Consider the following 16536-nt stretch of genomic DNA (forward strand, 5'->3'; position numbering starts at 1 on the left):
ACTGTGTCCAAAAAATATATATAAATATTTCTGAAAGTAGATTTTCCTGATGATTCCAAAAATATTTATTTTGGCGCGGGGAACATCTCAGTGGGATGTCCATACCTGGAGCTGGTGGACGCCCGCCCCACAAGGGGTCACAGCTAAGGATGAAGAAGTCACACTCCAGAAAACTGTGAGGGCAAACTTTTTGGAGTGAGAATTGTGAACTCTTGGAACAATCTGTTGTGATGGCACTGAGTGTGAGCTGTTTCAAGACCAGACTTGACTAACACTGGAACATGTTCAGATACATTCAGTAGCCAGTGCATTCCCAGTACTTGTCAACAGTGCATATTAAAGACATAACCGACCGCCCAAGTGGCTAATGAGCTGATCAGACTGTCAGTGGTGATGATAAAAGTAAAAGTATCGCCCATCAGATATTTTCACACATGTATGTTGCTATAAGGATAATAACAAGATAACTCTATAATTTTCATCCCAGAATCATTTCTTCCGTGAAAAGTTTTGAAGTTTATTTTAACTGCACATATATCTTCTTTCCTTGTGGTTATATATATATATATATATATATATATATATATATATATATATATATATATATATATATATATATTTTTGAAGAAATGAGATTAAAGCTTTATTAGATTGACAAGGAGAGTTCCGTGGTCTTCACTTCACTCTCTGCATCAGGTGATCGATGCTGCTATAAGTCGGGTACACCGTAACACAGATGGTATTTTTACTCGTCACGCAGAAATGTACCGTAAAATTAACATGTTATCGATAAAAGAAATGTCAAATTTTGTACAACATTTTAATATACACAATTAATAATGACAATTTATGGGTAAAATATGGAGTGCCTTGTGTTGTTGGTGGTTAAATATTGGCAGTACGGTAGAGTGTTGCTGGCAGCCTGAGTTGTTTACTGTGTAGGTGGGTCGACTCCAATGGAACCTCCTCTAGGGACATCTCAGCTCAAGCAGGTAATATTGTTATGTGGATACACTAAAATACGAAATCATATATTTTAATGACACTCGGAGTCCTGTGGTAGCAGTATGGCAGAATTCTTGGGCAGTCATACATGGACGCTGAAAAATTAAGGAAAGCTGATAGACGTTAAGGCATTTGGTACAAGAGGTAACAATTGTATAGGGTGTTTGCACATTACCCTGCTGATTATATTTACAAACCTTAGACGAAAACATACCTCATAAACACTGGTATATGAATTGTCATTATCAGCATATAACTGCAGTCTTCATGTCTTCTGTCGCTCAGACTTTCAGGAGGAAGTAAAGGTTTCTAGGATGGTTATTTGGGAAAACTTCACTTGTTGCCACCCAAAAAAAATCGAAAATTTTTTGGTTGTAATCAATGGTAATTACTTACGACTTCACAGCTGCTATTTTTCAGAGAAAATTAATTTTAAAAATGCTGCAATTCGGTCCGACTAATTACCCAAATGTAGCCAAATGTAGCAAAATGAAGTCAAATAATGGTCCTACATGAATAAATCGGACTGCCAATCACTTCTCGACTGGTATTTGGTGTCACGAAGTCACAAAAAATTGGTAAACTTAATTTAATCTGAGTTAATAGATCAAGTGCATGTACCTAACCTAACCTAACCTAACCTAACCTAATCTAATCTAATCTGATCTAATCTAATCTAATCTAATCTAACACAACTCAGATTAAATTAAGTTTACCAATTTTTTGTGACTTTATGACATCAAATAATAACCGAGAAGTGATTCACAGCCCGATTTACGCTTGTATGACCATCATTTGACTTCATTACGGCTCCCTCGGTACATGCACGCGATCTATTAACTCAGATTAAAGTAAGTTTTCCAATATTTTGTGACTTTGTGACACCAAATACTAGTTGAGAAGTGATTAGCAGTCCGATTTATTCATGTAGGACCACTATTTGACTTCATTTTGCTACATTTGGCTACATTTGGGTAATTAGTCGGACCCCTGCAATTTCACTCGTGTTTTATAGTGGAGACTGTCGTAGTTATGGCAAATATGTTAAAAAGTGTTTATTTAAAAGTTCAAGTTAAGTTAACATAATCTGATCTTACCCTAACTTAACTGTAACCTAACCTAACCTGAAAGTAACCTAACCTTAAACTAACCTAACCTTAAACTAACCTTACCTTCACCGAACCTAACCTTAACCTAACCTAACCTAGTATAACTTGACACCTGCCATAAGTGAACTTACTGTTATTGAGATGGGGGGGAAGAGGCTGTGAAGTCTTCCATATTAGCCCAATCAATAGTTTAGACAATTTTAAGACCCATTTCTTTTACGACGTTTCTCTTGCAAACGACCTAACCTAACCTCTTAACTGGGGGTTCTGCCCCCTGGGCTCCTGGGATATGTTAAGTCATTTACAAGGGAAATTTCAAAGGTAAAAAGTGTCTTAGAATTGGTTTATGTATTGATTTCAACCATAAAATTCTCAAAATTCTTTGGTGGTAACAAGTAAAATAATACTGGTTATTTTGTTCTTTACACTGACACTAGTAAGTCTGCAGAAATGATGAGGAATACAGGTAATAGCAAAAAATTGTGAAATACAGTACTGTACTGTATTAACTTGTATTTTTTGCAAAATTTCAATTGTTGCCACCCAAAAAAATTTAGAATTTTATGGTTGCAATCAATACTTACGACAATTCTAAGACTTGTTCTGTGATGTTTCCCTCACAAACGACCTAACCTGGCATATTATAGGTACAGTATTTTGGATATGTAATATCCTCAAGGGACTACAGTATATACAGTATACAGTACAAACTCTGCTAGAATTTTGGGAGGAGCAACCACACCTGAGATACTCCCAAAAATGTTTTAATTCATGGAATGGCAATCTTGTAACACACCAAGAAATAATATGATTTTAAATTTACTCATTAAAAAAATAGCAAATAGTCTGTGGCCCTTTTGCGGCATCAGACAATTGATAAAACCCATCACTGAACTGTGTTATTATTAGTACCAAGCCATTGAGTGATACCCTAAAAACAAGTTTGCTAGTACAGGTATTAAGTGGTTCCTTACTTCTAAAGTTATAAATAGTTCAGCTTTGTCAAAACATCAAGCATTCAGAGGTCAGCCAAATTGCCATATAGGGGCAATGAACAGTTTCCGTTTCTTCCTTTTGGTAGCACTGGATTTTAATGTTGTACAGTACAGTATATTGAAATAATGGAATTATGTAAAAAAATTATCACAATGCAGTAAACACCTAGATACTGTACCAGTTAAAGGAAAAAGATTGGTTCAGGATATTGGTGTACAGTAGTTTCCCTTTCCTTCTTTATGGTAATAGTTTAGATGTCAATGTAGACATCATAGCAATCACTGAAACTTGGATGAATCTGGCGAGCAAGAACTTTTTATCAGGGTACCACTTAGAAGGGTACAACCTTTTTCACAAGGACAGGGAAGATAAGGAGGGGGAGGGGTCGCACTCTTTGTCAGGGATACATTAAAATGTTGTATTTATAATTCAACAAAGGGTGAAATAAGAACCGAGTCTGTATGGGTAGAAATTGCGGAAGGAAGATAAATACTAATTATGGGAGTAATTTACAGGCCCCCAAGTTTTGGGAAAGAAGCAGCTCAGCCCATATGGCAGGAAATGAGTAGGGCAGCAAAATACAACAACCTGTGCATTATGGGGGATTTCAACGTCAGAAATATTGACTGGGAGAACATTATAGGTGACTGAATCTGAAGACTTCCTAGACGCAGTACAGGACATTTTTTTAAAACAACTACCTGTAATTACAGAACCTACTCGAGGTGACAATATATTAGACCTAGTATTAACAAATAAAGAAAATATTATCAGAGATATCACAGTAGGGGAAGATCTAGGGAACAGTGATCGCAGAGAAATCAGGTTCACCCTAAATTGAGAAACAAAAAACAATGACAATATGGTCAGAGTCCCAAACTTTTGATCGGCGGATTATGAGGGGTAAGAAGGTACCTAGGTGAGGTCGCCTGGGAACAGTCAGGTCAGTCCCCGGTAGGAACGGGTGAGGTCACCGATGACACAAGAATTGATTATGACTATAATATATTCACTAGTATACTACGTAAAGCACAGGAACAAAATATACCATAAAGAAAAATTAGGTCAAATAAGAATGAGCCAAGGTGGATGACCAAAAAACTTAAACATGACATAGGAACAAAGAAAGGAATTTATAAGAAATTAAAGGGAGGGGAGGAGCATCTCAGAATAGGTATAATGAACTATCTAGGAATGTTAAGAAAAATGTAAGGAAAGCAAAGCGGGACTATGAAATCAGGATAGCAAGAGAATCCAAAGCGAATCCAAAGGGATTTTTCCATTGTATAGGACAAAGGTCAAGGACAAAGTGGGGCCTTTAAAGTCAGAGAGAGGGGAAGTGATCGATGATAGTGAGAAAATAAGCAAAGCATTAAACAGCTACTTATCAGTTTTCACAGAAGAAATTCACGAGGAAATGCCAGAGGTGGAACTGATATTTAGGGGAAATGAAGAAGAGAAACTAAAGAATATCACTATCAGAAAAAAGGATGTTCTTAAGAAGATAAATAAATTAAAGAAGACAAAATCCCCAGGGCCTGATGAAATTTTCCCTTGAGTTTTGAAAGAGTGTAAGGAACAGATTAGCGGACCCCCCGTAAGTTTATTTACAAAATTATTAGACACAGGAGTTGTGCCAGACTTGTGGAAACAGGCAAATGTAGTACCGTATCCATATTCAAAAGGGAGACAGCATCAGTGTCAAATTACCGGCCGATAAGTTTGACATCAGTAGTGGGGAAATTTCTTGAATCAATTATAGCAAATAGCATCCTATCACATTTAGAGAAAAACAAATTAATCTACGACTCTCAACATGGATTTACAAAGGGAAAATCTTGTCTAACAAATCTGCTGACTTTTTTAGGAAAGTCTTCGAGGTAATACTGTAGATATTGACGAAAATTACTATGTTATTTACTTAGACTTTAGCAAAGCGTTTGACAGAGTACCGCATCAGAGGCTTCTGAGAAAAGTTAAGGCTCATGATATCGAAGGGAAAGTTTTAAATTGGATAAAATCATGGCTCACCGATAGAACACAGAGGGTTAGCGTACTAGATGGTGTTAAATCTGAGTGGGGCTGTGTAACCAGTGGGGTTCCCTAGGGTCAGTACTGGGCCCACTCTTGTACATAATCTACATAAACGATCTAGATACAGTACTGGGATCAGCAGTGACATAAGCAAGTTTGCGGATGACATCAAAACAGGGCGGCAGATTAATTCAGGACAGGATGCAAATGCACTAGAGGAGGATTTAAATAAAGGAAATGGTTCTACTGTTCTGGTGAACTGTATATCTACTCTGAAGCAGTTCCCACAAGTGTTTTAGTGTCAGTAATAATGCTTTATCCATTTTGGTAACACAGTTGAATTTTCTATTAGTGTATTAATTTACAGTTTTTGCAAAATCTAGTGTATGCAAATCTAGACTTTGAACATTAATACCAAGGTGCTTGATGGTTAAAACAAAGGATACTCCTAAGGTCCCCTCACCCTCCACCTAACTCCTAGGAGTTTTGAAAGGACCAACCATAGTCTTTCAAGGATTTCTTAGGAAAAATTGTACAGTACTGTGCTCAATGTGGCACATTAAAATCTTTCTAAAACTATGACAAAATGCCTGCATTACATCGGATGGTGGGCTTGTAGCGTAACGTATGTGGCCAGTTGTCAAATTCTCTTTGTGTTTGTCTATTTTCTCTTTGTATGGCTCACATAAATACGTACATGTAGGAGATGTCGCACTAAGGATGGAGGTAAGAAGAGAAACTCACAATGGTGTTTTCTGTATATATATACTGTATATATACAGGTATATATATATATATATATATATATATATATATATATATATATATATATATATATATATATATATATATATATATATATATATATATATATATATATATATATATATATATATATATATATATATATATATATATATATATATTATATATATATATATATATATATATATATATATATATATATATATATATATATATATATATATATATATATATATATATATATATATATGTATATATATATATGCAAGTAAATCACTGTAGCGTGATCTGGGTATATGCTGATAACCAAGGAAAAGAAGAAAACACGAAGTTCCCAAGCGCTTTCGTGTAATTCACATCTTCAGGGGTGAGTACAGACTAGAGAGAGTAATACAAATCAAGGTGTATATATACAGAGGAGGGTGAGGCCAGGTCCACAGTGGTCAGGTATTAGGTAATGACCTTACTAATCTTTAAATAGCACACAACGGTTGGTGGTCAGGATCAGATGGTCAAGTGACCCGGCCTTCTCACCTGATCACAAATCTTCTTAATTACAAAATTGTCCAGCTTGTACATGCCGTTACTCAAATTCATGTTGGATGCTTCGGTATGTTTAATAAGACTAGATTCTATGATTGGATCTGGGGAAAATAAGGACCTCATCCTCCGAATACGAGGGTTAACATCCACACTTCAGGATGAAGGCCGTCCTGTGACATTCCTATGGATACCTAGTCATGTCGGTATCTTGGGGAATGAGGCAGCAGATGACCTTGCCAAGACTGGCTGCAACAAGGCCACACCTGACTACGTTGTTCCTCGAACACTCTTACAGATTAGGACCCAAATCCGCCGCAAACAGAGAGAAGCTCGGGAAGCAGCCATCCCCCTGGACTCCCCGCCCACATGGTACGATGTCCTCCGTAAACTTCCTGACTTCTCATACGTCTACGGGAAAGGGTCGCGGAAGGGGGACGTGATTGCTGCCCGTATCATCATTGGTTATGACTTTGCTTGGGAGATTGGTATCCCCACATCCCCTGAGCAACGCTCTTGTGCGTTATGCAGAAGACCCGACAGCCGCACCCTTATTCACTACCTCCTTAGATGTCCCCACACACAACGCTTCCGTGACGCCTGCTGGACCACCACTCCACGACCCCCTGACAGAGACACGATGATCCTCCCAATACTGGCCAGATATTTTGTAAATAATATTAATTATGTGTTAAAGGAACATCCTTCCTTCCTTAGGCTTTAGTAAGCCCCTTTATAATATTTATACTGTATATACTTTTCACACTTGCCAGATGATTCTGGTGTCATTGTACAGGGGTACCTAGTGACAGCACTAGGATCCCGCTTCCTCTATCAAGGAATAAACAATTGAAATTGAAATTGATTCTATGATGTTCCTACTATCAATTGAATTACATGGTAATATTGAGGAGGCATTATCCCAGTCAATGCAATGCTTGTTATCCCTCAAATGAACAAACAGAGCATTGGATTCCTGGCCTGTCCTAACACTGTATTTGTGTTGTTTAATTCTAGTTGCAAGATCTTTACCTGTCTGGCCTAAGTAAAACATATTACATTCCTTGCAAGGAACTTTATAAATGCAACCAATTGTGTTGTTGGGGGAGTTCTTGATTAACATTTGTTTAACAGTGCATGAGTTTTTAAATGCCACATTGACGTTCCAGGTTTTTAGCTGTGCAGGAATGTGTGAGAAATTTTTGTGAAATGGTAATATTAAGATATTCTTATGGTCATGGGTGGGCTTGGGATCAGTTCTATAAAAAGTTTTCTTAGTAATGTTTAAGCATTTGTCTATGAAAGATCTAGGGTATTTAAGGTTTGAGCCAATATTATATATATATTTGTATTCCTCATCGATGAATTCCGGACTGCAAATTCTCAAGGCACGTAAAAACATTGTTGAAAATACTGACTGTTTGACTTTATTATGGTGGGCAGAATAATAATGAATGTATGAACACACATTAGTTGGTTTTCTATAAATACTGAACTTAAAAGTGTTACCTATTCTGTGTATCAGACAGTCTAGGCCAGACAGGTAAAGATCTTGCAACTAGAATTAAACAACACAAATACAGTGTTAGGACAGGCCAGGAATCCAATGCTCTGTCTGTTCATTTGAGGGATAACAAGCATTGCATTGACTGGCATAATGCCTCCTCAATATTACCATGTAATTCAATTGATAGTAGGAACATCATAGAATCTAGTCCTATTAAACATACCGAAGCATCCAACACGAATTTGAGTAACGGCATGTACAAGCTGGACAATTTTGTAATTAAGAAGATTTGTGATCAGGTGAGAAGGCCGGGTCACTTGACCATCTGACCTGACCACCAACCGTTGTGTGCTATTTAAAGATTAGTAAGGTCATTACCTAATACAGTGAGTTCTGCTATAACGCGTGTTTTGACAACGCGAATTTGCTCGAACGCGATTTATGAATTGAGGAACGATATTTGTGAAACACGAACTCGTTTGCTCTAACGCGATTCCACTCGAACGGTTGTTGTGGCTTCAGTTCACGTTCGACATCACATGTTCAATTGAGTTATGTGTTTTGTTTGTGAAGAATTGCAGAAATAATTTATGTAATATTTATGTATACAGTTAAACCACTCACAAGGTCCTACAGTACCACTAATTATTTTATACTGAAACTTACGTTTGGTAAGCTGGATTAAAATGAAGATTACCGGTATATTAAAATAATAAAAATGTATTATAAACCAGTCTAACATACCGTAATAAACACAGCTGCTATTATCATCCCCCCACCCCCATTTGCCAGTGACAAGAAAGGGAAAGTGTCCTTGACTGTGACCGCCTGTGGCTATTTTTAGCCGTCCTTGTGTTCGGAGGTGGTCAGTAATGCATATCTGTATATTTACTGATCATAATACTTATCTCTTATAAATAATTCATTTAAAATTTATTTTTTTGCAAAGAATATTCAGTAAATGACTGCATTAATTCTTGAAACTACCTACAGTGGTAAATTTAGGATATAAATAATGAACAGAAGTCACGTCATGGATTCGGAGTTTGGTCCTGAACGATCACCATAAATGTAGCCTCCCGTTTTCGCGAAACACGTATATAAATTAAAGAAAATACTTGCAGTATATTTAATATATTACAGTATATTATATATAAATAAATAAACAAATAAATTCAAATTCCCTTATCATCCTGTGTCATATACAGAAATACTTGAGTCCCTGAGCGAGTACACAAAAAGAAAACGGAGGACTAAGACATCCTGGAGTGGATAGAGAACGAACATCTCTACTGGGGGACTCAAACGTTTCTTATGTTTTGTGGGCGCTCTAGCATAATATGAATAATATGTAAATTACAATTGACACACACACATATATATATATATATATATATATATATATATGTATATATATATATATATATATATATATATATATATATATATATATATATATATATATATATATATATATATATATATATATATATATATATATATATGTGTAAATTGTAAAAATTTAAATAAAAGAGAAAAACTAAATACGTAGCGTTTAAAGTGTTAAAGTGTACTGTACAGTGTTGTGGCTTGGCTCAATGTTTTCAGTTCACGTTCGACATCACTTGTTCAATTGATTTATGTGTTTTGTTTGTGAAGAAATACCTGTACAGTATATGTAAATTGTAAAATTTTAAATAAGAGAGAAAAACAAAATAAGTAGCGTTTAAAGTGTACTGTACATTGTGGCTTGGCGCGGGGTTATGCAGTGTTTACAGTTCACGTTCGACATCACATGTTCAATTGATTTACGTGTTTTGTTTGTGAAGAATTGCAGAAATAATTTATGTAATATTTATGTATAGTACAGTATAGCTGTACAGTATATGTAAAATGTAAAGTTTTAAATAAGAGAAAAACAAAATACATAGCGTTTTAGACCCGCGCTCTCTGTTTACTCCCACTCTGTTTGAAACAGGTGAAGTTTTTAAGTGTCCTCAGTGAATTCTGATTACTGTTTCTCCAATTTTGTGACTATGGAAAAGAAGAATATCTCTGGGAAGCACTCTGGTGATCGCATTTCCGGTGGTGATCGTAAAAGAAAGGCTATAACACTTGAAGAAAAGCTTGATGTTTCATGACTCCTCAGCCTCAACATCACCCTTCTCCCCCATCAAGTTATATTCATATTTTTTCAAGGTAAAGTGTAACATTTACTGTATGATTTCATTATTAGATATGAATGTAACATTTATTTAGACTGTGCTATCCTTTGTGTTAGGCTAACTACGAAATTTTTTTTCGATTTGGAGTAATCTGCACCTAACCCTATTTTCTCCATAAGCCGTTATTTCTATTACATGAATTTCTATAACACGATGTTTTACAAGAACACTACTATCGCGTTATAGCAGAACTACCTGTACCTGACCATTGTGGACCTGGTCTCACCCTCCTCTGTATATATACACCTTGATTTGTATTACTCTCTCTAGTCTGTACTCACCCCTGAAGATGTGAATTACACGAAAGCGTTTGGGAACTTCGTGTTTTCTTCTTTCCTTGTGGTTATCAGCATATAGTTGAGAGGTCTTGTTGATTTGAGAGCGTTGAGTAGAATGGCCTTCACGGTGAGGCTGGGGAGTATTTATGCGATTCTGCAGGATCAGGTAGAGAAGTGTGAAGTGAGCGGCCCTACTGATTGGCTGAGGTGAAGGCGGTAACGGGCCAATCACCGCGCAGTCCGAGAGTGAGGCTCTGTCTGTGAAACTCACTGCTGATTGGCTGGTAAGCGGACGGCAAGTGATCAACCAGCAGTTGTACGGGAAGGTATCCACTATAGGGTCTTACCCTTAAATTTGATTTCACAAATGTACTCATTTTGCATGAAGATCTGGTAAATGATCAACTTTGATATCTATTTATTTTCTTAATTCCAACAGTCATATTGTAGCTTGTACAATGTGAACTGTTTACATGGTCATTGTTTATTCCCTACAGGCAGAGACATATGTATAGTACAGTAGTCTCTTATAAATTTTCCTTCCCAAAGTGGTGCTAAATGAATGAGTTTGACTAGTATTTCTCGATACATTATTCCTGACTCAAAGTTTTGTATCATTTAGGCTGATGCACATACAAGATCTGGCCTTGCACAAACACTGACTGTGCCACGTAACCAACAATGGCTACACTTGCAGCAATGGCTGACCTGTTGTATGAGGCTATCAACATTGGAGATGTGGATACTGTTATGGATTTGTTAAAGAAAGGTTTGTATGGTAATACCTTGCTTATGAATTGATAATTTTATAGGTACTGTACTTACTAATCAGTTATATAATAGTACATGTAGTTTTAAAGCATTTTTGCATAATTATGTAAAAATAAAATGTATGGGCCACCTTCTTTATGCTGTTTTTACAAGAATTGAATTTGCACTTACATAATTTGTTTCTTATTATTGTAGCTACCAAAATTTTCTTTATGTCGGGTTGAGGTTTGCACATACAGTACATGGTTGTTCCTTGCACTTTTTACCTTTGTCATACATACCCTAATGCATTGTGGGAAAACACCTTTTATGCCCAAACACACTAGAAGTATGTTGTGTATAGATATACAGTAGGTTTAGTCATTGACTTGATTGATCTATTTACCACTAAAAATAGCTTCACCAAAGCATCCTTGAAGTATCCAATAAGTAAAGAACCCCTGGAATGGGATATGGTTAACTGATATAAAAGACCAAGTTACCCCCGACTCAATGCTGTTATTCACATAAAGCTTTTTTGTCTCATTGATATTTACTGTACATATTACATCCATTGCAGATTGTTGAATAGCTAGCCAAAGTAACATAGATCATCACTGATATCGCCTTCAGAGCGATTATGGGATAATAAGACCAATTCACGTTCCACTCGAAGTTGTAATTCGGTCAAACCTGTTGGATGCAATTCACTCTTAGTACAGAGTATTTCAAATAATAATTCATACATAGGTAATCATACTTAAATGTTTAATCCACTACATACTCTCACCACACTCATACCTATCTTAGCTGTATAATTTGTACTTTCTTAACCCCTATAATGAGTACTTAATGTGCCATATTTCCATGTTGTCACAATGATAAACGATACAATGGACAAAGTCTACCTGTGTAAACTTAGGTACAGGTTAAACTTACATATTGATGGTCTCAAACAGAACAGGTTGAGTGTTCACTCTAAGATGGGGAGAGCTCAAATGCCAGTGCACTTCGTCACATGTGCTGCTTGGGATGACGCATTTTGCTGTGTCAGGAGTTTCATATACAAAACACCTCTCCTCTGCTAATACACCACATCCTTCTCTATGTCTCTCTCTCTATCTCCACTTATTCAATACTCTACATACGGGCAGGCACCCCCGATAAACATGACAGGACTTAGAACCTAACATAATATTTGTTCGAGGGTTATCCCTTTCATTACTGTTTGTGGGAACAATCACAGTGTAGACACAGTAAAATTGCACACGGATTTCATTCAGAGAGAGAGAGAGAGAGAGAGAGAGACCTTTCTTTTAGTAAAATGTTGTTGAGTGGAAAGGCATTTAAGAATACCTGTACCCTGTATTGGTGTGTGCATGATTTAAATAACAAATATTTGTAATACTGAGATCACATTTCATACCCACTGATAGGATTAGATACTCTCACATTACCATTTTCTTAAATGGATTCCTACAGGTGCCAATGTGAATGTGCTTCCATCATGTGGGCGAACAGCATTAGGTCGTGCGGCACAATTAGGACACCTGGCTATTGTGTGCCTTCTCCTGGATGCGGAGAAATTTTTCATTACACCAGAGGAAGAAGATGTGGACACAGAAGCTTTGTTTTCGTGTGTGACATCTAATGCTGGCTCAGGTGTTGCTCAAGCATCCAGCTCATCAGCATGTGCATCACTCGTCACTGCCTCCAAAACAGCAACATCTCCAGAAACGTGGCCTTTACCAGTTACTGTAACTTCAGTCTCGGCTGCCCCACCTTCCAATCTCCGTCCTTCACTTGGGTCTTCTTTACTGAGTCCACAGCCACATAAATGTTGCTCTCCAAGTATTGACTCTGAAACTTGTACATGTAGTGATGAGGTCTGTTCTCGACTCCTGTCATTTTTCATTATTTGACTATTATATCATTCTTACAACCTCTCAGAATAATTCTGTTTATCATTCTATATAAGATGTAAAATACTGTATGTAGATTATGCATAGAATTTTAATTACTGTAAATGTATTCCACTGCTATTACTTGAGGAACATATATATATATATTATATATATATATATATATATATATATATATATATATATATATATATATATATATATATATATATATATATATATATATATATATATATATATATATATATATATATATATATATATTTGTGTTTCTTCTTTCAGCTGTGGGGTTTGGACCTAAGCGACACAAATCAACATAGTGATTGGGAACCTGGAAGATGTAATCTCCCAAGTAACAACAATGAGGAAAGCTCAGAAATTGAGATGGAAGGAGCATATAGTGTTCCTGTGTGTAGTCATACAACAACCCAGTATACATCAAGCAATATTGGTTATTATGTGTATGAATATAGGGAGGAAGATGAAGATACTGGTAAGTGTCTGAAACGGTAATAATGATGATGTGTTTGATAGATTGGTGTTCATGTTGAGAATATATTGTTGAATTAGCTGATCACATTTACATGATGAATTAAAAGTTAATTTCAAATAAAAGAAGGGATGCAGCATGACTTGGTTCCAGGATTTTCATCTCTGCTTCACGTTATGTTATGAATGACGGATTGCAGCTTTTGTAAGATTAAATTAAAAAATTATGGTACACAAATAAGAGGGTTATTGCGTAATTGTGATTGAAAATGCAACTCATCAGGCAAAAAATTATCCCTGAATATTGTACCTGCTACTCTTTCCTATCCCCAGGCTGTAGGGGATTATGATAGGTGTCTGTGTGTGTACCTGTCTGTCTGACTGTAATCATATTTGTAAAATCAACTCATCTGCAAGTATTCAACAGATGGTGTACAAATAGTATACAGTATGTAGATGAATGATGTGGCTACATGTACCCCACCAAGATGGTTCTACTGTGATAAGTCTCTCCATCCCACCTGTAAGGCTGGATGGGATTGTTTTTTCAGGTGCCTTTGTTCCTTTGTTTTCCTTTTCAAAGTAATATATGTGTGGATGATTCTTAAAAGACAAGTTTTTCTTTTTCACTTTAACAAATCTTTTGGGGGTTTTTACTTACAGGGGATTCCTCTGGCCCTGTTCTGTCCTCCACAGAAGATTCAGATTCTGCTTTGATAGAGAAACGCCACCATCATCATCTTCATCGTCACTCATCTTCCATTCTCCTGCAACGCACACTTGGCCGAGGCCGGGCTAATATTGTATCCTCAGATTCTGAATTTGAAACTGAGAACAGAAGGCGTAGAAGACACGCTCGCCACAATCATCGTTCACATCGCCATGAGAGAGAGAATGGTGAGACATAAGTTCTGTCTTGTCATATATATAATCTTTCTGCTGTATATGGATGTACTTCAAGAAGTATTTATTACCTTAGCTCTTCTATGGTGTATCTGACATTTGATGGTACATCTGATATACTGTATGATATCCCCCATTAACTTACATATTTCATCCTTTTCATTAATAGTCTTTTTCTAAATGTGTTGAGTAAATTGATTTTATAATTAAATTTTTATGCTTGTGTTTATTCCTGTTGAATATATATAGTGTTTCCTTGTTTAGTAATGGATGTTTCTCTGGGTCACTGAGAAACATCACAAAAGTTTTTACATCTCCATTCAACCAATTGTAATCACAGGTTTGTCTCCCCCATTACACCTTTGAATTTCCTTAAAATTATTCGCATTACAGTTATTCACTTACTCTGTTCTTCTTTACATAATAGGTGTCCACTTATGTGATGTGGAAGAAAGTGAATATAGTATTGCCTCATAAGTTTCGTGGAGCTATTGTACAGTATATATAGTTTCTGTTTTTAATACATGTGAGAGTTTGAGTTTTTAACTTCTAATCTTCTTTGATGGCAAGGACACTTTCTTAGTAATATATCCATTAGGCAAAATCCCCCATTAGCCGGAACTCTCCAAGACCTGAAATTGAAATTAGCTCAGAATTTTTCTGGAAAATTCTCTCAATTCCAGGTCTGTGAATGAGTTTCCGAGGTTGAAAATCAGGCACATTTTCCGAGAAAATTCAAGAAGGTTCTGAGAAAATCTACAAATCTTTTCATTCTGGGCCTGAGAATAAATTTTCTGGGCATTCCGAGATATTGCATATGCTCCAACCCATCCCCACAAGCCAGGTGCATAAGTGGCCTAGCTGCTTGGATCACTTAATTCATATCCTGTTGCCATTGTAGTAGGTTGTTCCCTCACTAGCTGCTGTTTTTGCATACAATTTATATTGTGCAGTGGTATCTTTACTGTACCATACCAAAATCAGCCAAGAATACAGTGTTAAGAACATAAAAAGTGATTACGATTATGTATACTATACTTGTACTGTACTGTACATTCGGTAAATGGGAAACACCGGTGCATCTTATCTTTTGCCTTGAATCAAGACATCTTCAGGTCTTGAGACCCACTCATCCATCACCCAGACAATGCATCAGGTCAGGTCAGTAACATGCCCCACTAATCCTCCACCTAACCTCCATCGCAAGTGAACAGTGTCTGCCTACTCTAGGCTCAAGATGACAGCATCTGCTGGTGAATACAGTATATTCAGTACGTATAGTAGTAGTATACATTATATTGTTTACAGTATTAACAATATATTGTACATATACAGTGGTGTTTGCATAAATAAATACAGCTCCATGTGAGAGGAGTTGTTTAAACTAGGGAAATTTTCCTGTGAAAAGTGGAAAATTACAGTCTCTGCTGTAACACAGCTTCAATCATGTCGGTGTCATAAATTGTTTTTTGTTTTTAAAGATACATAATTATTTAACCAAACTTTTAGGTAAACTATTCAAGATTATTTGGTAGAAAATGGTGTGTAACTTAATTAGAACTTAATTTACTGACTCCGGTATAAACATTTCTTATTTTTTATATATATATATATAAAAGAATGGAATCCCCATCATTATTTTGTGTCAAAATATTTTTTTAAGGATATCTTATTGGAAATGCCTTATAGAGAATTTATTCAGGATCATTATGGTATCAGATTTATCTCTTAACACAATTAGTACAGATGTTGTTTATAAAAGTTTATTTAGTACACTTTTTCACGTGGGCATATGTGGTGAAGTAGTGCGCCTGTGAGGGAAGCGACTCTTGGGGGAGAAATTGACCACTACATGGTCAGTTTCTCCCCAATGGTCGGTTCCTCCGTCTCACCTCCGCGTCTCACCGCCTCTCTCACCCATTCTACTAATGTATGTCATCCATGATAAAATATTGTACAATATATTTTTTATTTGTTATTCATTAATTAGTAAAGATACGTTAAAACTGGAAT

At 36.2% G+C, this 16536-nt stretch overlaps 1 protein-coding gene across 1 annotated transcript in view; it reads left to right on the forward strand.

Moving 5' to 3' along the window:
- Positions 1 to 700: 700 nt before the first annotated feature.
- The window catches only part of LOC121866793 (ankyrin-3-like), a 51089-nt gene continuing 35253 nt past the window's right edge, over positions 701 to 16536 (forward strand). Inside the window, exons 1-5 of the mRNA XM_042366526.1 lie at positions 701 to 992; positions 11082 to 11228; positions 12692 to 13095; positions 13414 to 13624; positions 14284 to 14517. Of these exons, the coding sequence (XP_042222460.1) occupies positions 11141 to 11228; positions 12692 to 13095; positions 13414 to 13624; positions 14284 to 14517 (937 nt within the window). The 5' untranslated portion in view covers positions 701 to 992; positions 11082 to 11140. The remainder of the gene's footprint in view (positions 993 to 11081; positions 11229 to 12691; positions 13096 to 13413; positions 13625 to 14283; positions 14518 to 16536) is intronic.

Source organism: Homarus americanus, unplaced genomic scaffold, assembly GCF_018991925.1.
Source record: "Homarus americanus isolate GMGI-L3 unplaced genomic scaffold, GMGI_Hamer_2.0 scaffold32583, whole genome shotgun sequence".
Classification (NCBI taxonomy): Eukaryota; Metazoa; Arthropoda; class Malacostraca; order Decapoda; family Nephropidae; genus Homarus; species Homarus americanus.